Source organism: Theobroma umbraticum, unplaced genomic scaffold, assembly GCF_002168275.2.
Source record: "Theobroma umbraticum cultivar Fairchild unplaced genomic scaffold, ASM216827v3 scaffold_56.0, whole genome shotgun sequence".
Taxonomy (NCBI): domain Eukaryota; kingdom Viridiplantae; phylum Streptophyta; class Magnoliopsida; order Malvales; family Malvaceae; genus Theobroma; species Theobroma umbraticum.
In genome coordinates, this window is record NW_018397256.1 from 6,997,205 (window position 1) to 7,019,134 (window position 21,930).

A 21,930-nucleotide genomic window follows, 5' to 3' on the forward strand; every position below is an offset into this window, starting at 1 on the left:
TTGGTCTGTGCAAATGCTCAATTATTTGAGCAAAAGGCATGGCAGGTAAGTCAAATATGCCTCACCGACCACGTACCTACTCCTCCAACTTTAATAAGCTATAATTAACTTTAATCCCACATTTGGCAATACTCGAACTTATATTGATAAGCTACAATAGCACAATACATGACACTGAAGCTCCGCTTTATGTGAATTCATCAAGAGAGTCACGTGGGTACCTATTTAATATTGATATCTCAGTGTCATGAATTTATACATTAAGACAACAATGTCACAATTTTTTTTTAATTAGCCAACACGTTTACTTGATTTGATATCATATGGAATATAACACTTGGCCAAAACAAAATCACGTGGTAATTAATTTGGAGGGATTCAATCTCATATACAAGAGCGGTTTTTGGGCTAAGCGGCTTCTTCAGGCTTGCAAGGCTACGACTTCATGAATACTTGTTCTAGAAGCATTGTATTGGCTTGTGTTTAGTGGGCAAAAAAAGATCTAGACAAACATTTTGGGCTGGCATTAAAGACTCAGATTCAGCTTAATATATATGAAGGATTAATTATTTTCAATGGAAGGACTGAATATATTCTTAATAAAATTTTAGAGATGAAAATCATTTTGAGGAAGAAATTAAGAAAGATAAGGTTCTTGGCCTCATCATGTCAATGGAGAATAACAACCACATACCAATGGAAATATCCCAACAAATGGACACGTCAACAACGTGAAACGTATGCATTAAAGTACCTCCGAGTAAACTTCTGATGATCATAACCTTATCTGCAAGTCTGGGACCATTCTGGCCAAAAAATAATGAAAACAAGGACCACGGTACTATAAATCCAATAGTCCTCTCAAACCGCTTCACCGCACCAGCAAGAAGCTAAGAAGAGAACGATACCAGCTACAACAGCAGACAAGATGCACGATCAGCATCAGGCTCCGCCTCCTCCCTGTCCCCAAGGACCTCCACCAGGCCATGATGGACATCCAGTAGGTGGCCCGGGCGACCACCACGGACCTCCAGCAGGTGGTCCGGGTCAGCATGGACCTCCTCCAGGTGGTCCGGGTCAACATGGACCTCCTGCAGGCGGTCCTGGTCATGGTTGTGGCCCGGAGGGAGGCCATGGACCTCCAGCAGGTGGTCCAGGTCATGGTTGTGGCCCGGAGGGCGGCCATGGACCTCCAGCAGGTGGTCCGGGTCACCATGGACCTCCAGCAGGCGGTCCTGGTCACCATGGTGGTGGCTCGCATGGCGGCCATGGCGGGCGTTGCTAAGCATGCACAAATGCTATAGTTTTACTAAAATAAAATGTTAGTTTGCTATATCATGCATGCTTTGTGATAGTGAAAAGTGAAAATCCTGATCTTAATTTGTACCGGGTTTTATGCTATGTTAATCAAATAAACGTTTATGGAGTAATACCATATATGTACAAGATTTGCTCTGCTTATATTCCATAACATTTTCTTTTCCATTTTGCTTCAATATATCTGATAAAATTAAGAAAGCATGTTACAAATTAATTAGAGCTTCTTAATTTAACCTTATAACGCCTCCAAACATGGGAGGTTTTTCATGAGTCAAAATTCCATCGGTTGCACTTGTGTCTGATACAGGCCCAGGGAGTTTAAGAAGCAAAATATTAGAAAGTGTTTTACAAAGTATGTGATATCAACATTTACCATCTATAAAATTAAAAGTAAAGGATTGCAATTAAATAGAAACGAAGTCATAACTTTCAATCTTTGATCAGATTATTCATTTAATTGAGATTTCAGGCCCCGTTCCCTCAACCAATTCTCCTCTTCTGAAGTGTCAAAACTATATTTATCCGTTCAGCACAATGCATTCTTCTCTTATCCATTCAACATGTGAAATTTTCGGGCTCTATTGATATCTAATTATAGCCATGCACATTTCGATATCATAAAAATTACAAGTTGAATCTTGACATCTGTGGATACCTAAATAAAGGAAAATAAAGAAGAGAATTATTTCTCTTGTTTTAATCACTAACCCATAAATTTAAGTAAACGAACCAAATGGTTTGTCATTTTTCTTTTCATTTTCTGGAAGTATTCAAATAAATTCTTGTCCAATGCCAACATATTTTTTATTATATTCAAAATTTTTGTTCAAATTTTATAAAATTTCATAAAAAAATCTTTGCAAAATATATTCCAACTCTTTTGTATATTAATTCAAATGAAACTTTCCATCAAAAATTGTTCGGAAATATAGTTATCTGAAAGTTTTTTAATCATTTAAATTAATTTGCTGTCAAATGTATTTTAACAGATTTCTAATGAAATCAATCCCGTTAACAATGTGAACAAATTTGTATATCAGATGCTACACATTAAGATTTAGAAGGAATGATAATGTTGATAGGAACCTAAATTGTTTCTTGTATTGCAATTCAGCTCGTGTATTGCATGTTGTTTTTAGCAAGTGTGTCCCATGCGGGAGAAAAAGCCAAAAGCTTCAGCTTATCTTGTCAGGCATGTGGACCATTCAGGATCACGTTAAACTCGAGCAACAAGGCGGACGGTGATGAAACATCTACAGGGAGAAGATGATAAGAATTGAGAAAGATGGGCTTATCCTTTCCCATTAAAAAAATTACAAAAATTCTCTTTGGCCTTAAATCAATGGGGAGTCATCACCATAAACATACATTAGAAACCAACTAATCAAACAAATAAATATCTTAAATAAAAAAAACCAGAACGTTATTAGTTTTTGCCTTTTCATCTATATATATTCGCGGTAGCTATACCAGCGTGAACAATATATGTTGGTTAGTTCTCTCGAACGGTTTGCTGCACATCAAAGTATAAGAAGGGACGAGAAAGAGCTAAAGTAGAAGATATGCACCATCCTCCACATCACCCACGCCCGGGGCCCCCACATGGACCGCACCATCCACACTCAGGGCCGCCGCCGCCGTACGCACCACCGTTTGGGCCTCATCCACACCATGGTCCTCCTCCTCAACTTCCCCATGGCCCACCACCTCCTGGCCCGAATTGCTGCTGTGTGATAATGTGATTAAGCTTTTTGCAGTTCATGTGATGTAATCACAGAAGAAGAATATGTATATTCAGCTCAACTTTCATTTGTCACTTGTGATGGTACTTTGTTTTATATCTCTGAAATTAGATTTGTTTTTCCTTTGACATAATTGTTAGTATTTGGTTAATTATTAATATTTAAAATCTGTATAGATAAGAATGTAAGTGAATCAATACACTAGACAGATGTCTAAAGCTTGTTTAGAAGTGTAGTTGGAAATTGAGCACTGTAAACCTAAATATCCTTTCTCCCATTTGCAACATCGCCATGCTATTCTGATTTATGAATTTCTCTCCTTACCCAAAGCTGCTCTCCTTCCTTTCTTTCATTTTCTCTTTTTGCTCCTTAATGCTCACCATAATCCCTTTCAATTTTCATTGACCTTTCGTTCTTAATTTATAATAATTAAGCTTGGACCTACCCCTCTCAAAAGCATTCCGTTTGTCCTCTGCCCTCTCTCATAGACGAGGCCTGGAAGAAATTGAAGACCGTATATGAGATGGAGTGACAAAGTGCTTGCCTCAGAAGCAGCACTTGTGATACAAGATTGTCACTTTCTCTCTCTTACCTCCATGGGTTAGGTTCATATCATAGAATTTTTAAAGACATGGGTAAATTTGCCTATGGTTGTTGGCTTCATGTTGTTATACGCAGTGAACTGAAACTACCATTATGATATGCCACTACCCCTTCCAATTGCTCTAATATCATATGTGTGCAAGCCTTTTTTACAACTCTAATCTCATATGTTGTTTTGCCCAAAGTTGGCTAATATGTTGTCAAAGCAGGCTTTCTTTTACACTATTATTTTTCATTTTATAGCTTTTTTTATGATGCACTTATAGGAACAGGAACAGGAACGTGAATGTCAAGCGACTGCTGCAACTAATCCTGATGTAGGGGGCAATGCTCAGAGCAGAGATTGCAAAGGCTGTGGAAACAATGTTGGTGCGGCTAATCGTCCTGGAAACAATACTGATGTAACTAATCCAAAGGGCAATGTTGCTGCTCAAGGCAATGCTCAGCGCAGAGGTAGTGGAAACAAGCTGGTGTGGCTAATCCTTTTGGAAACAATGCTAGTGCGATTAATCCAAGGGGTAATGTTGCTACTCGGGGTAACAATAATAATTAAGCTCGACGCAATGCTCAACGCAGAGGTCGTGGAAAGTATTAAAGGAGGCATTAACATTGCCATTTCAATATCAACAGACTAAAGCATTCAAAGAATAACATTTATGTTTTAATGCTGGCACTATACAATATTGAAAAACTATTTTTGAAAAATAACAAGAATATTCCTTTCCTTGGTTATTTTAATACAATCCACATGCCTCAATCAACAAAGCATTGAAACGGAAATTGAGGCAACAGTTATAGCTGGTTAAGTCACTATTTAATCAGTTGGAATTTTCACAAGCTATAGTTCACAATGACCATAAGTTCTATCAAGAGTATTTTTTGGGTTACTCCCGTATTTTACAAACATGCCATAATCACTATCCAAAGAAATTTTGGTAAAAAAATTACCGACCTGTTTCAAGTTCTCTTGAACTCTCATCACAAGTTGGGCTAATGAGTGTGAATCAAAAACATAACCATTCTCCTTTAATATATACCTAGTCTGGGGTTTACTAGTTGAAAACATTCTACACGAAACCGTGTTGCAGGAGGAGGATTTTGGAGTAAACAAGTTGTTGAAGATTGAGAATGGATCTCCACTACTTGCATCAGCATAGTCCACACTACTGAAGACTCTCTAGTACCTCTCTATTGTAAAAGAAGCCTTATCAGAGCTTGTCAAAAGAGACCAATCACTTGATGCAGCATCAGAGAACTCCATATTGATGGGTTCAGCATACATCCCTATCACAGGGTGAATGTTTCAATTTGCACTCCACCTAGGAATGCCATTAGAGTTGTTGATATAGCCTGTAGCCATTTCAGGCCTAAAAATCTGAAAAATGCTTAGGGCCAACAGAATGGCCATTAAATCTACTTTATGCTGGTCGTGACAGCTTCTCAGTTTTTGAGGTAGCCATTTCAGCCCTCGCTTTTGTATGCTCTTTTAAGTGAATGCTCTTCGAGGGCAAGGGCTTGACCTCATATAAAGCAATAGAATGATTTACCTTGAAGCGGAACTAACATCCAAGCGAGTGAGCCTAGAGTAAAACGAAATTCATTATTAGAAGCAGCTCAAAACTTTATTACTTTCATTTTCCTAAAACCAACATCCAAGTAATGGAAATTTAAAGGTATGTGAAAAAAGGTATGCCAATCACAGGGCAACAAAGCATTAGAAAGGCCTTGTTTGGTTCCTGAATAAATTAAAGATAAAGAAAGATGAAATCCATGCTCTCGTTTGGTAATGCAAGGATGTAAAATATAAAAATTTTTTGTTTACTCTTTTAGGTGGAAACACAAACAAATATTCTAGATAAATATGTACATTTAGATACAAAAGAAAATAATAATTTTGAGAAAATTATAGATAAAATATGTAAATTTTTTTAAATAATGAAACGTATTATTCTACTTTAATATAAACTAACTATGTTACATTGGTATTTATATTTTAATTGTTTATCCATATTTAGTATATTATTTTTTTTATTTTTTGAATTTGTTTTATAATAACCTTTCACGACAAAACAAAAAAACCTAATCAATTGACAAACCATGAATTCCCCCAAAAAAGAGATCTGAAGACCCAAATTTTGATGGCCCAGCTTGATAAGATGGCCCAAACTCATCCCTTATGAGAAGCGAACTTATTAGCCAGGGTTAGGGTTTCTCATAGCAAAGCTCTCTCATTTTTGTTTCCCTTTGCCCGCAGCCGCGACACACACCCTCCAGAGAGCTCATCAACCATGGCAGAACAGGTTCACATTCAGATCCCATGCTCTTTCATTCTTCCCCCTCTCCCTCTCTCTATGCTTGGCTTCTTATTTTCTGGTTTTTCTTTTGTTTGCAGACCGAGAAGGCATTTTTGAAGCAACCCAAAGTGTTTTTATGGTAATCTTAAAACTCAAAAACCGTAAAATTTTTCGACTTTTTACATTTTCCGAGTTGGGTTCTTTTATTTTTGATGGGTTTAATTGATTTTGTATTGTTTTCAGCTCGAAGAAATCTGGGAAAGGGAAGAGACCAGGAAAGGGAGGGAACCGCTTCTGGAAGAGCATTGGTTTGAGCTTCAAGACTCCTCGTGAAGCTATTGAAGGTTTGTTGTCATTTTAGTTTCCTTTTTTATATTTTATTTCAATTATTGTATATATTTTAGGTGGTATGGATGCTTAGTTTATGTAAAATTTTAGATAAGTTATGAGTGTCACTTAGATACTTGCATTTAGTAAGCTGAGTAAACATTTGTTTGTTGTTAGCTGGAAAAGGCAATATCGTTCTAAATAGTAATTGCTTTATTTCTATATTGCCATACCTTTGAAATTTCAGAAAATGGATCCTTTATAATGCTAATATACTGATGCGTGATATGTAGTACTTTATAAGAAAGAAATGATGATTTACTACTTGGCTTAATTAACATGAAGAGTCTGATATTTGGAAGGGATATAGAGAATATGTTTCTTTCTGTTTACAGTTCTGTTCGTATCGAGATTATGATTGCTGGTTGTTAATTTTTTTTTCTGTATTTGTTTCCTGAAGGAACCTACATTGATAAGAAATGCCCATTCACTGGCACTGTTTCCATCAGGGGTCGTATCTTAGCTGGTACTTGTCATAGTGCCAAGATGATGAGGACAATCATTGTTCGGCGGAATTACCTTCATTATATCAAGAAATACCAAAGGCATGATACAGCTTCATTTTTTATGGACTTTTCTCATGAGAATAGTTATTTTTTGAAGTTTTTTTGATAAATTCCTTTTTTTCAGGTATGAGAAGAGGCATTCAAACATTCCTGCACATATTTCTCCATGCTTCCGTGTGAAGGAAGGGGATCATGTCATTATTGGGCAATGCAGGTAAACGTTCTGAAACAGAAGGATGTTTTTAAATGTCTATGAATCTAATCATTTTTACACATAGGGGTGGGCAATTTTGGCTGTTTGTAATTCATGTCTAATATTTTTTAATTCCAGGCCATTGTCAAAGACTGTGAGGTTCAATGTTTTGAAAGTGATTCCTGCTGGATCTTCTGGTGGTGGGAAGAAAGCTTTCACTGGAATATAAGGTGTGAGTGTGTTCTGTGGTATCTTTGGTGTAGGAATCTATGGAGAAGATATTAAGAAGTTGTTGAACTGCCTCTAGATTTGAAGGACTTTGACTCTTAGATGTTTTTTGTTATTGTTTTTCTTTCCTTTCACTTTTATGTTTGGATTTTGTTAAATTACGACATTTAGAATTTTGAAGATATCCTTTATTATATATGGTTCTCAAATAGGCCTGGAATTTTTGTTGCATTAGTATGAGCATGCTTTCCAATTGGAATTTTTGATTCATTAGTATGAACTTGCTTTCGAAGAATATTTCCATCACTTTGTTTAAGATTGTGGATCAAGTTTCTGGTGTTGTGATTTCTCAATCCAGTTCAAGACAGTTAACCTGTCTGGACATTAATGTGGAGGCATCTATTACGCAGCCCTTATTCATAGACACTTCATTCGGCTAAGTAGTGATTTTAATCCCGCTTTCTGCCATTCTGCTACAAATCGGAAGTTACTTTCAATGTTGCGTTGGGGGACTGAGGATTCTAGTTGTAGTCACTCATTTTCAGTTTTCAGTCTTACTGTGCTGCAGCTGTCTTCATATGTTTTGTTCATTGCCAAATGGAGAGAAAAGCCACCTGTAGTCGGTATTATTGTCCATGGTTGTTACTGATGGTTTGTCTTTTTATATTATAGTAAAATAATTAGCAAATCATGACCTTCACCACTGTTACACTGGCTGCCTGCATGTTCACTAGGAACTCACCAAATCAATTCATCAATGCATAACATCCCAATGTTATCATAGCATCCGCTGTCCAAATAATTAATGCAGGTTTGGAGAGCTCAAGGGAGGCCGCGGAAGTAAAAGGGAATGTGAAAATAGAAAAACTTTGGATGGGAAATCATTTTGGAGTAGAGGATTTTTAATGATTTCTCATTTTGAAGGCTTTTGGGACTTGAGTTTAGTTAAGCAAGTAGGCTGATGCTTTTGGGTCAAGTGGGATTGGCTAACTATTACAGTAGATGGGCTTTTTGATGGACAGATTGGGCTAAATTATGTCTTCGAATCCTAAATCAATTGAATCCTAAATGCAATGAGCAAAAATTTTGATACAGGTCGATGAACAATATACCGTTGCAGGTTGCAGGACGCAAGATAATCCCCTTGGTCGACCTCCTCCACCATCCCTTTTATTGCCATCCCTTTCCTAAGGATTGAATAGCATTGAGGTAAGAAATGGGAAAATATGTTTCGTTAAAAATAATAAGAAAATATATTTTATAAAGTCATTCAAGTAACAGAAAATATTTTTTTATTTATTTAAATAAAAACATTAAATTTGCTAATAAAATAATTTTCACAAAAAAGTTCCTTTCCAAGATAAGTTAATTCGATAATGGATCAGATTCTTTTATGTTTTTGTTTTCAATTTTCGAACATATAAACATTGAGTATAATCCATATATATTTCTGATAAAAATAGTTAATATATATTCCAAGTTTATAGATTTGTATTTATATAGCAAAATATATGAAACGCATTGATACTGATACGTTTCGTTTTCTATAAGAAAACTGAAATGCTCACCAGTAGGCAGAATGGCATTGATATTCTTGTTTTTGTCTATATAATACTCCATAGCAAAGAAATAGATTTTCCATTGGATTAAGGTTTAAGGACAGTCCAAAAGGAAAATACGATTAGGGAGAATTTCAAAGGAATAATAATAATAATAATTGATAATTTTGCCAATGGAATTCGCAACCCCAACACGCAACAGGCGCAGTACTGTTGGACAACATCATGCCACGTACCAATGCAACAAAAACAGATTCCTTGGCATTTTCAAACCATTATAGACTTTTGGTCTTGTCCGAAACAATCATTAACTACCTAATGAGCCAATGGAATTAGAAATGGACTTGGTCTCTGTCCACTCCACGCCTGCTTTTCTTATTCCGGGGTAGCTCAGACATGGTAAGGTCAATTACAATAATACCCAAGAATTAGTACATGCTTGTCAAAGATAAAGACTATATTCCAGTCAATGACGTTTGCAACTTCATCTTGCCAGCAATTTTGATCAACACATTACATCTTGACTTAATGGCTACTTTTTGCTTTTCTTGAAACTTATCTCTCGTTGCCTACTTTCAAGGCATTTAACGTATCTTCAAGAAGAATTAAGGCTTTATTTTCAATATTGATTTGATAATAACATGCATGAAGGTGACACACGCCCTTTATCTCCCCTATTAAGAAAGTTTATCAAATTTTCAGTTTTGCTTTTTTCTTTCTTACTTGATAAGAAATATTGGTAGATTGATTTTAAGGTTTTCACTAAATCCATTTTAAAGTTTGACAAATCGATTTAAGGGTTTGTCAAATTGATTCTAGGGTATGCAAGATTGTAGGATTTTGTAGACCGATTCTAGAGTTTTCACTAAAACAATTAAAGGGTTTATTAGATCGATTTTAAAGTTTGAAGATTGATTTTAAAGTCTGACATATTGATTTACGAGTTTATTAGATTGATTTTGGGGTTTAGGTAGATCAGTTGAATACCGATCCAAGGTTTTATTTGGATCGATTTTAGGGTTTGACATATTGATTTAAGAATTTGTTAGCTTGGTTTTAGGATTTACAGGATTTTAACAAACTAGTTCAAGAGTATTAAGCTGATTTTAGGGTTTATTTGATACCGAAGTTTATCAGACTAATTTTAAGATTTATTTGGATCGATTCGAGGGACCGCTTCTAGAGTTTCTAAAAGTAAAACCACCCAATGCAATGCAACAATGTAATGCTATAAAGACAAATCCACGCAAAAACAATACTACCAAGACAAACTGAGAAGAGCAAACACAAGACAAATCCACGCAAGTGGAATTCTTCGACTTAGAAACCTGTCGTACAAGCTCATATGGCTAATCTCTTTCTTTTTTTTAAAAAAATTTTCTTGTAGTTTTGAAATTTTCGAATGTGTTCCAAGCTATATTTCGAATGTGTTCGAAGTCATTAGAACACTAATGACCCCCAACTCCGTTTTTTTATTTTTTTTGATTTTGACATGATTGGTTCCAAAATATTTAAGAAAAAAAATGCTAATCCATTGTTGCTTTACCTTAAATAATATATTTTATTATCTTTTACTTTAATTTTAGCAATATAAACATTTGGATTTATTTTGAAGTATTTAAAATAATATCATGGTATAGGATTATGTAATAAGTTCTTTTTTACCTTTTCCCTTATATAAAAAATATATTCTTTTCTATTCTAACTCAATTGTTTCCTTAATAGAAACGAAATTCCTAATCATGATAAATTATTATGTCTCTATCCCAATTATGTCTATCCCAATCAATGTGCATATGTCAAAAATGAAAAAAAAAATAAAAAAATACCCATTAAATTTAATTATGAGTTTCTATTCATCTTTTTGGTGCCTTTGTTATGGGCGGTGCTGGCGTAACTCAACTTTGCCTCCAAATCAATTGTGCTAAAGCTAAGTGCTTTTTGACAAGTATCTTGACGCTTGAAATTGTTCCTTTTTCTCAAATATTGTGACGTAAGATTCAAAACAATTTGTAAATAGATTTAAGTTAAACTCGTCTATATTTATTTAAACAAATTCAGAGAATTTATTTAATAAATCATATAATTGGGAATTGACTGACCACCCTAAACCTAAATATCCACGATGCTGATTTATTTAATTTTATGGATTTATTTTATTTAATTAAATAAAAGTAAAATTTAATTAAATTTTTATATCATCGACAGTAAGATTCTTCACATATAAATTACAAAAAAGACAAGCATGATGGTCTAAGAAAAGAAATAACTTTATGGTTAGTGACTGACAATTAGTGCAAAGGCAACAATCTCCAAGCCAATGTTGAATCTTTGAGCATATGTACAGGGAAGATATTTTATGACTACCTTTCTGGAAAGCAAAAGAGAAATCTTATGTCATTTTCTTTACATCATCTTCCTCCCCCCCCACTATTCCTTGTCTTGTAATTCACACTGGGGATACTATTGCCTAAACCTTCACTTTCAAATCTTTTTAGCACAATTATTACCACTAAAATAAAACAAACCACCATGATTTAACACATCACTAGTTTATCACAAATCATTCATTTATAGAAAAAAAAAAAAGGAAACCAGTTAGATTTGTCCCTATTGTAAATGCACTCACATTACCCCTACAATTCCAATCCCACCAATGCATGGTCTTTTCAGACACCATCTTCTGTTAAAATTCCAGATCAGGAAAGATAAGAGATACTTCAAACCAAAATTTGAAGATAAATGGACATGACAGGTTCTATTTAAATTTTCAGGAAACTAGTCCAAACTTCCTAACTTTTAGGTAATTAACACAATAATATATATATATATATATAATTTATACAAAATTTAGAGCAGGAAATAAAACAAGACCCCTTTTTTTTTGGGTGATAATCAAGGCCCATTTAGGACTTGAGTAGTCTCTAATAGTCAACAAAGGTTAAGCAGCATAAGGTTCACATTTACGTTAAAATAATCAATAAAAAAAAATTGTGGACCTTTGGTCTTTTGTCTCACATTTAGGTAGCTAGCCTTAGGGGGTTAGAAAATTACAAATTTAGGTTCAAACTACCCACGCTTAGACTTACCAATTTATATAATAAAACAAAACAAATAAAAAACCTTAATAATATTATAACATCTAGGGGGATAGGTATAATTAAATTATGATTAAAATGATTAATTGTTAATTAGAACTTAGAAGAATGTTTTCTTTTCAACAGTGGGAAAATTGGGTTTTGAGAGAATAAAAACATGCAAATCTGTATATTATTTGCATTTGCTGCTCAAATTTCATAGCTACCAATGAGAAGAAATATATATATATATAGATTTTTCCTTGAACTTTTCCTTTCACCTTTCATTTCTTTCCTAGCAAACACAGTGTAAGTTTACAGAAGCTTCATGCAAAGCAATTAAAAGATTTTTTCCATTATACGTTGAAGACTGAAGTCCACAATCTTTGTTTTATACAAATATATGGAAAAAGGAAAGGGTCTGGAAGGTAATTTAAAGAGAAGGACATTTCTTGAGACATGATGCTAACATTTGAAAAGGGTGGAAAAAAGGTTGCACCAGAAAAGAAAAAGATCATAAAAGCATTATGAAAAACCAACAGTACCGATAGAACTGATTTTCAGCCACGCTTTCATAAGAAAAATCTGGAATTGTTATTAACGGCACCTTCCATTATAATAATAATAATAATAATATAAACACAAAATAATAATAATCAAGGGAAGGGACCCTCCATTTTTATCTCACAGCCAATGCAATATATTCTCAAGAATCCTCTCTCCAGTCCATTATTTTCCTTTTGATTCTCTCTCTTTTGTTCTTCTTCTTTTTGCTCCTGTTACTCTGGATACGCTTAATCAACTTGCTGCGAAGCTGAAAAAAGAAAGCCACCCATCAAAAACGTTATTTTTTTTCCTTTTGTTTTTTTAATCAACAGCATCATCACCATCATGTGTGTTAAAGATGCAGAGCAGGTCTGCCAAGAAATGGAGGACCTTGATGACAGCAATAACAAAAAGACTTGGCCTTTGCTTTGTGGGGGTGATTTCTTGTGTTGCCAGATGGAGAATTGGGATGATAAAGACTCTGCTGTGGCTATGGTCGGTGGCAGCACTAGAGTCAGTATCCAAACTTCATTTCCTGTAACAATCTCTTCTTCTTCTTTTTTTTTTTAAATTTTTGTGTGAAGAGAAGGTGGCTATCGATGATACAGTTTCGTATAATTCTGTTCTGGGTACTTGTCTTTTGGTTAAATTTTGCTTCAAGTTGAGAACTTTGTTGCTGTAAATGTGTTCTTGGACAGCATTTAACTTTATGTAAAATAGCCAATTTTGATACTTTCTTCCCTTTTTGTGCACTGTGATCACCACTCATAATGGCATGTTTGTTAAATTATCCCAGTCCCATCAGCTACTTATGTTCAGTTTTCTGTCAGATTCATCTATAATGTATTCATGAAACTGTTTTGTTCACAAGAGAGATAGAATGTTTTTGCGTTTTTTTTGTTAGTCTTTTTAATATTAAATTCTTCTATATTCATGCTGTTGTTTGTTGGACTTGGAGGGCGGTCATCTGCAGACTGCCGCTTTATCTGATTGTATATATATTGGTGGATTCTGATGATTTTGTTCTTATTTATTTATTTACTTATTCCATTTCGATTGGGTTTTATTATTGTTTATAGTTTCTTCTGCTTCTGTTGTATGCTTGCAATTAATCTGAATTTTGATTATCGATAAATTTAAAAAAAAAATAGAGTGGTTTAGAGAAGATTGAATTGTCGGGTTGGGTCACTGTATATTTCTTTGTTCTATCATGCTTTTATTATTTGGAACTTAACATGTGTGTTTTTGTTTATTCAATTCTTTTTTTCCATTTATATCACATGTATTTTTCTATTTCTGGTTGAAAGATAGGTATGGAAGAACAATATGAAATTTGTTGTTGGCGTTGGACTGTATTCATTTAGTACATAGCTGCATGCTCCACGGTAGGTTAGATGATAAGCCTGATGGGAGTTGACAAAATTGGACTACTATAATGTAGTTATGGCGAACTTCCTCTTTTAAATGTTATAGAAGTTATTTTTATTGTCAGGAATGCTTGTTCATGAAGCCATAGCCAGAGATGGTTACTTGCATCTCTGTTACACCAAAATAACCAAACGTGGAATCTATTGTTATGTCATTTTTCTATAAATCAGGTTTGATGTAACAGCTTCTTTAAATTGTATTACGGCGCCTTATCTGCTTAAATTAATGTAAGTTCTTTCTTTATTGATTCACTGCAGAGTCCAGTGCTTTAATGTAAGTCGACTGCTCACGGCTGTTGAGGGTTGTAGAAAGTTCTTAGCTTTTGCTTTTTTCTCAGCTTAGAACATGCTGTTCTACTTACTCCTATATCGGAATGAACTCGAAGTGGGTTGTCATAATTTAGCACAGATAGTGGGTGACTTCTTTGACATAGTAATCTATGAAAATCAAATAAGGTCTGATGTTTATGTTTAGCTCTGGAACCAATTCAGCATGTATTGAAATCTGACTTCTTATTCTTCATCTTTATAAGGAACAGATATCTTGGTGTCACGGGGTATAAGGTTTTCCTTGCCAACACCCTTTCTAAGGGGAAAAAATCCTTACATTTTGTAGGTATAAGGATTTAGCCAAATGTTGTATGCAGCGTATGCCAGCATATGATCTACCTATCTTCATAAAATGTTCAAATATTGAATATCACACAAGTGGACTTGTGGTAAATAGTATACACTCTGATAGGGTGTAACTAGGAGTATAGTTGAAGTATGTTCAGAATTTAGCTTTATATTCTGTAGGGTTTTCAATCTACCCGTAACCCTGGGTACTTAGAGAGTGTGGTCAGTCTTTTGTTGACGGAATGGTATTCATGCTATTACATTATTATTCTTTGTCTAAAGCTTTATCTCATCTTAACCTTGCCCGTGCTGCAAGTGAGATCATTTTTAGAAGTGTGTGCCTGCAGTTATAATTATCTATTTTGCTATTTGTTTTTGTGAAGTTTTTCTTTGGAGAACTATTAATTAGTAAAATCAACACATTGACATGTTAGGCAGTTGTTTCTGGATAGGGATTAAGTTCATTTATTACATTCTCTTCCTTGAAAAGGTTTCTGCAGGTTTCTTTTATTGTATATTTCTAATAGTCTCATTCACACTTTTCTTTCATTCAGCTGGAAAGTATTTCTGAGGATGCAGTTGCGACAGACAAAAAACATAATGTGTTGACAAATTTTGTCCCCACTCTTCGGTCTGGAGAGTGGTCTGACATTGGGGGTCGTGCCTACATGGAGGATACTCATATATGCATTGCAGACTTGGCTAAGAATTTCGGTTGTAATTTAATGAGTGAAGAACCTGTTTCCTTCTATGGTGTAAGTTTGTAAACCATCCTTATTTTAGATATGTTGTCCTGTTAGACTTTCTAATATTTCTGAATACCATTTTATTCTTATGTATTTGTGGTTTATTTTAGAATATGGAGATAAACCAAACATTCTTGTTCAACTGTCGGTCTAGGAATAGAAGCTTTATGCAGTTGATCATCTTGCTGAAATTCAGATGGGTCATTTTCACATAGCTGACTTAATTGGAAAGACAAATAAGCTTTGTCATCTCTCAAGTCATCTTGTCTTCCCCATTATTAGATTATATGTTTTGGATGCATATAAAATGCTGGAACATGTTGCTTCTAATTAGTGGTTAAAAGTTACTGCTGCTGCTGCTTCTTAACATTAGCCATCTTGAAAGTTGCAGTAATAATTTTGGATAGTCCTTCCCAAACTCAAGCATAAAAGTTTTTTCAGCATGTAAACCTAACATGAATTGAGTCAGCAATTCATGTTTATGAGTTATGTTCTTAGTTTAGCTCTTTAGTCTACCCAAGCAAGGATGACCAAACAGAAGGGATAAAGGATGAATTGGATGCAGAGTTGTTAAGAAAAAGGGATACAAACAGAAGGGTATTTAACGCTCTTGATAGAGACCTTGTCTACTTATTTTCTATTGAAACATGACCTTTAACCAAGAATAGCTATCTGTTAGATTAAAAACTTGTTTTGTCAGCCAAAACTAATGCTCTTGAATCACATTAAATAAAGCATAAGAGAAAAATAAGCTCACAAGAATACATAAGCATTCTCTTTTTTGACATAAAAAACAGGTTTTTGATGGGCATGGAGGGAAGGGTGCGTCTCATTTTGTCCGTGATCATTTACCTAGAGTAATTGTTGAGGATGCTGGTTTTCCCTTAGAACTTGAGAAAGCAGTGACCAGGTCATTCATGGCGACTGATGCTGCATTTGCGAAGTCATGCTCCCTTGAGTCTGCCTTGGTTTCTGGCACTACTGTTCTCACTGCAATCATTTTGGGGAGGTAAGCACTTCCAAACCTTTTTGGGTTGGCCTTACTGTACTTTTTCTGTTTTCTCTGCCCCTTCTCTTTTCTCTGGTTGGCACGGAACAAAATGAAGATAGACATTGAGAAAGGCGACATTTTACAATTTAGTGTATGTGAGTTTGGAGAAGTGAATCAATCAAAGAGACTTTTTGTGTGCATGGTCTGGACATCTTGTAGTTTGTTTTGAATATATATTTTAATCAACATTTATGGTTTTGTCTTTGCCTGAAGTATGATCTTATCTTTGACAGGTCTTTACTTGTGGCAAATGCTGGTGATTGTAGGGCAGTACTATCACGGCATGGAACAGCTATAGAGATGTCCAAAGATCATAGGCCCTGTTGCATGAAAGAGAAGAGACGAATTGAGTCTCTGGGCGGATTCATTGATGATGGCTATTTGAATGGCCAACTGGGTGTCACCCGAGCATTAGGTGATTGGCACCTTGAAGGTATGAAGGAAACTGGTGAGAGGGTTGGCCCCTTAAGTGCTGAACCAGAACTCAAAATGATGACATTGACCAAGGAAGATGAATTTTTGATCATCGGTAGTGATGGGATTTGGGATGTTTTTACCAGCCAAAATGCCATAGATTTTGCAAGGAGGCGGCTACAGGAGCACAATGATGTGAAGTTGTGCTGCAAAGAAATAGTTGAAGAAGGAATGAAAAGAGGAGCAACAGACAATTTGACAGTTGTTCTGGTTAGTTTTCACTTGGAGCCACCTCCCTCTTCTGTCATACAAAGGGCTAGAGTCAGGAGAAGTATTTCTGCTGAGGGGCTTCAGAGTCTCAAATGCCTCTTGGAGGGATAGAATATATACTTGTTTATCACTCAGTACGTGATAAATAAAGAAGGAACTAGCTAATGATTGTACTTGGCTGTCAGTTGGGATCTTCCTGTGTATATACATTCACCAATAGAAGAAGAAAATTTGAGAATCAAATTATGGAATTATAATTCATAATTTGATAGATTCTCTTTCCCAATCATTCTTATTGGCTTCTAATGGAGCCCTAGGATAATTTGAGGAACAAATTGATTTGTATATAAGGAGCACAGCTGATTGCAAACAGAAATAATTCTGTTATTGTACTATTTTTTTAATCTAGATTATTGTACACAATTGTCATCCTCCTGATTGTGCTAACATTGAACTTTTGACAGTTTAATAGCCATCTTTTTAGTAATCCTCTGAGTCTCAAGGTAGTTTCTTAACCATAGAAGCAGGCATAGTCTCACTTTTATTGAGCTTAAAGATGGCTTTTGAATGGATATTCCTGAAGGGATGATTTCTAACAATTTCCTCTATTCGTTTAGGGGATATCTGGGGATGCAAGTGGACTCCACAGGGTCGGACCACCAAGCGGCCCCGTGTAGCCTGCGCGACTTAGGGAATCCAACTCAACACTGCCATAATGGAAATGAAGAGTTGTAGGTAAAACGCAGCATATGCTACTTGGTGCATCCAACACTAGCATACCAGCATGAAATGGGAGATTGTCTGCACGTGTTGCGTGCACGTGCACACACACCAAAATATCACAAGATTAAGAAGATAAACTCCCAAGTTTCATGACCTTTAGACTGGTTGGATCAATTTCTGACCTGGTTAGATGTCTACCTAGGCAATCACCTCCACCAGACAGAACCAACACCTTTCTTTGAAAGAATCACTTTAACAGAACTTCCTGTACAAACTAAGAGATGAAAGTTTCCGTTCTTAATCTTCTTTACAAAGACAGTAGATGCCAAAAGCTATACCTAGCAGGGGTACACCAGTTTGCTCAATTATAAAGGGTGGGCATTTAAGAGTACAAACTTAGATCTACCATAGGTAAAAAGAGAATGAAGTTTATTCTGATACAAAATTTTACATGTACAAGTGAATTGAAGATTTTCTCTGTATAAAGAATGAGATACAACACAAGACTTCGGTATACTGAACAGAAAACTGTTACATCACATGCTGCATTCTAATGAGATCCTCTTCTATGTGTACAATAGACAAAAACAGTCATTGCCTAGAGAAACCGCAGCACCTTGTGGTCACACCACTCCAAAGCCCTTTCCCCTCATTGACCCTTTCAATCTCAGATTTTGCAACACGAATCAAGAATAAACTAGCAAAGAATATAGCCACAATAAGCATAAGAAATACACTATTCCAACCCCTAGTCGAGATATACCCAGCCAAAAGGGGGCCAAGAGCTGCCCCAACAGAGCCAGTACCATCAATGATTGCAGTCACTGTAGCTAAAGCACGAGAGTTTCCCTTAATCAAGTCCTGTGTACCAAGATCAGCTGCAACGGCTGTTGTAATAAGTGAATATGGGCCATTCACTAGCAACCCAGAGAGAAACATCAATGCGATATTGGAAACCATAGAGACACTTCCATAAACCCGGTACAAAATGAGTGCTGGAATTGATAATAATAAGAAAGTTACTGAAGTAACTGCACGAGCTTCAATGATATCTGAAATGAAACCTGCCATCACCCCACCAAAGACTCCTCCAATATCAAATAATGTAGAGAGGATCCCAGCAGTTTTATGTGACAAATGCACTCCTGCAACAGCTACAGTTCCAACACAAATTTGAAATAAACATCTGTCATTTTAGCTAATCAAAGAGCAGTAATAGATTAAAGCATCTGAAACATGCTCAGGCTCCACAGCATAACACATTATAATCAACTGTTATAGGGCCATTAAATGCATTTCAGGCTATTGCCAAAGTCAATACTAGTATATGAAATGCTTAACTCAAAAAAACAAAAAAAAATGAAGATTGAATCAATGCCTGATTCAACTAATTCTTTATACTGTTTTGACAAAGTTCTGATTTGGGCGAATTATGTTTTTGGGTTTATATTGGAACTATGTCACAGGCAGATCATTGATATATACTACTGTGTGATGGTTTGGTTCTGATAGGATAAGGCAGGTGTTCTGCTGCTGAGTTTTCTTGAGTGGCATGTCCTCTGCCCATGATGTTTTGCAAAATTGTCATGGCAAGATATGGTGATGGTTTCCTGTAAATTGCTGTGGTGCTGGAATTGTTGTAAATTACTGTGTGAGGGATGAATGCTAGGGAAAGGGTTGCACTGACCCGTTATGAACATGAAAGTTTCTCTGTTTTTGAGGATTTTGATTTCACAAAAGTCAGCCTCAGGTGCAGAGTTGGGGAATGGCCCTGGCAAAGTTCAGAAGATGAAGAGTGAACGTTTCCAAGGACCTTGAGCAGGGTTATGTTTTTGCAGGTGTCTGGATGTTATTTCTTCTGATCTTCAGTGCAGGAAACATACAGTAATAGTGCTGTTTCTTGGATGAATTTTATTCAGTCAATGCCATATTTTCTGCTGTGAGATGTTTTGTTTGAGGCTGTGATCGGTTCACAGTTTAAAGGTTAATGAGGACAGCTCAGTCCTCGTCCGGTTGCTACCTGAGTTTGTGATTCAGTGTGCCACTTAGCATAAAGTTTTTAGTGTGCTGGTTGTGAACACCGGATGGGCTTAGGTACAGGTACTGTGAGTCACTTCAAGCAGTGTGGCTAAGTCTGCTTTGTTGTTAAGGTTGATGTTTTTTGTGTTGGCATGGAGGGGAAGGGTACTTGTTTTTGTATAGGGTTACAAGGGTTTAGTGATGCTGCATTAAGGGCTATTGAGGACCACAATAATCAATGCACATGACTATCTTTTGAAACTAACGGCTCCGATGTACATGGATGGCTGCCTTGTCGGTATAAGCAGGTGCTGTCTTTATCATGAGGGTTAGTTGGTTCACAACATTGTGGGTGGTTCGTAAAAATAGATGAAATTTGGTTGCAGTGGGATGATCACGGTCTTTCTCTCGGTCTATTGTTTGTATGGGAGCAGGCCCCCTGTTCCCTGGGGTTTATGCTTGATCTTATTAGCAACCAAATGTATTTTTGATATCATTTTCTTAATATGCAGGGTGGTCATGGCAGCAATCTGTCCTGCAATGAGCTAACTTGCACTACTACCACATAAGGGAAGTATTTTGTAATTAAATCCAAGCAATGAAACGTTTCTTGATGCTTTTCAAAAAAAAATTGTAAACTATGGCCCCCTTTCGTATGGCCTTGGTCATTGAGAATGCATTTCTATAGAAATTTTCCTTTGGAAATCCAAAAAATTTAATCAAGTAAAATAACCACATCAAGTGATAACAAGTACCTGTGTGCCTCATGTAGAAGGGCAACCAATACAGAAATGTATAAGCCACTAGCTTCGAGAAGAACAGGCAAAAAGCAAACGGTGCCACACCTGGCAACCTCCATGCCTCCAAGAATCCAATGGCAGCCAAAGAATCAGATTCCTCGTTCTCAAGCAGCCCTGCTTCCTCTGACTCTATTTTCTCTAAATTCCCCACACTTTCGCCCTCCACATTCATCTCAATCTCCTTTCCAGACTCCATCATCTCAAACCCCAATTCGTCAGGACTCACAACTAAAAAACAAAAAACCAAAACCCCAACCACAATAACCAAAACCCCAGGCACCAAAAACGACCAACCCCAACCAAACTCCAAAACCCCAGAAGCAACAATTGACCCAATAATATTACCAACAGAAGTATGTGAATTCCAAACCCCCATAATCAACCCTCTCTTATCTTTCCCAAACCAGTTCCCCACAACGGCAACCACACAAGGCCAGCCTATAGACTGAAAAACCCCACAAACAACTTGAACTCCCATAAAATAAGCCAACAAATGAACATCAAACCAGTAACCAAACCCGAAAATTATCGTAAAAAGGCCACTACCCAGCATTCCAAACACAAGAAAAAGCCTTAAATCAATCCTATCACCTACATGTCCAGCAAAATACATCCCTATTGCGTATGACGATAAAAATGCAAGATCAAGCTCACCGAGCCTGCGGGTTCCTTCCGGCCCGTTAAACGGGGCCCATCCGGCGTCGGTTGAGCTGGAATTTGATTGAATTGTGGGTCCTAGGATACTTTTGACAATGCTGGGGGGTTTCCGGGAAGCGTGGAAAGAGGCGTAGGCTAAGAAAGTGAGGATGAAGATGAGGATTTGATGGAAGATTAAGGTTTTGTGTGGGGGTTTTAGGGTTGGGACAAGGATGAATCCTGGAGCTAGGCTTACGGTTTTCGATTGCATTATAAATGAAAAAAAAAATTGATCTTCAAAATCTGAAACTCTTTGAACAATGAACACTGTAATTTTCGGGTGTGATTTAAAAGGAAGAAGAAAATGTGGTTTGGGAATGAATTATTGGGAAGTATTAGATGATATCCTAAATTAAAAAAAATGTAAAAAAAGAAATATTTGTTTTTACAACAAAAAGGAGTTTGATTAGAGAAGAAGGAAACTGGGATTTTAGGACAAGAGGATTGAGTTTTTGAAGTACCTGTCTTCCTCCGTCTACCTGAATCTCACATTTTCAGTCCGAGGTTTCGTTGTCCAATAATGCCCTTGCACTTGAGTTCTCGGTTGACTTTTCCATGCATGTTACACGTTAGAGTCAAGACTTGGGAGCAATAGCACTTTGAATTAGGAATTGGGGGTTCGGTCGATTCAGTCTGATTTGATTAGTTTGATTTGTTATATTTAACAGTAAAAAAATTAAATATTTTAAAAAATTAATTAAATATAAAAAA

General features: G+C 36.1%; 3 protein-coding genes across 5 annotated transcripts; 2 read left to right on the forward strand and 1 right to left on the reverse strand.

Annotated features, from left to right (window-relative positions):
• The first annotated feature begins 5,870 nt into the window (after window positions 1-5,870).
• On the forward strand, window positions 5,871-7,507 carry LOC110410631 (small ribosomal subunit protein uS17). The gene is made up of 6 exons (XM_021420428.2): window positions 5,871-5,965; window positions 6,058-6,098; window positions 6,203-6,303; window positions 6,747-6,891; window positions 6,977-7,066; window positions 7,184-7,507. The coding sequence occupies exons 1-6, from the start codon at window positions 5,954-5,956 to the stop codon at window positions 7,272-7,274; spliced, it is 480 nt and encodes a 159-aa protein (XP_021276103.1). The 5' UTR covers window positions 5,871-5,953; the 3' UTR covers window positions 7,275-7,507.
• Window positions 7,508-12,563: 5,056 nt separating this feature from the next.
• On the forward strand, window positions 12,564-17,410 carry LOC110411688 (putative protein phosphatase 2C 27). Of its 3 annotated transcripts, none has more exons than XM_021421951.2 (4): window positions 12,564-12,992; window positions 15,055-15,255; window positions 16,044-16,255; window positions 16,531-17,410. In XM_021421951.2, exons 1-4 carry the CDS (start codon window positions 12,801-12,803, stop codon window positions 17,090-17,092), a joined length of 1,167 nt encoding a protein of 388 aa, XP_021277626.1. In that variant the 5' UTR covers window positions 12,564-12,800; the 3' UTR covers window positions 17,093-17,410. The 3 variants fall into 3 exon arrangements, with proteins under 3 accessions (XP_021277626.1, XP_021277628.1, XP_089638907.1); XM_021421953.2 differs by having other exon boundaries at window positions 12,564-12,968; XM_089782781.1 differs by lacking the exon at window positions 12,564-12,992 and adding an exon at window positions 13,000-14,338.
• A 64-nt stretch (window positions 17,411-17,474) lies between these two features.
• G3PP5 (Major facilitator superfamily protein) lies at window positions 17,475-21,673 on the reverse strand. Its single transcript, XM_021421948.2, has 2 exons — window positions 20,479-21,673; window positions 17,475-18,858 (listed from the first exon to the last, which is right to left on the reverse strand). Exons 1-2 carry the CDS (start codon window positions 21,428-21,430, stop codon window positions 18,296-18,298), a joined length of 1,515 nt encoding a protein of 504 aa, XP_021277623.1. The 5' UTR covers window positions 21,431-21,673; the 3' UTR covers window positions 17,475-18,295.
• Window positions 21,674-21,930: the final 257 nt, after the last annotated feature.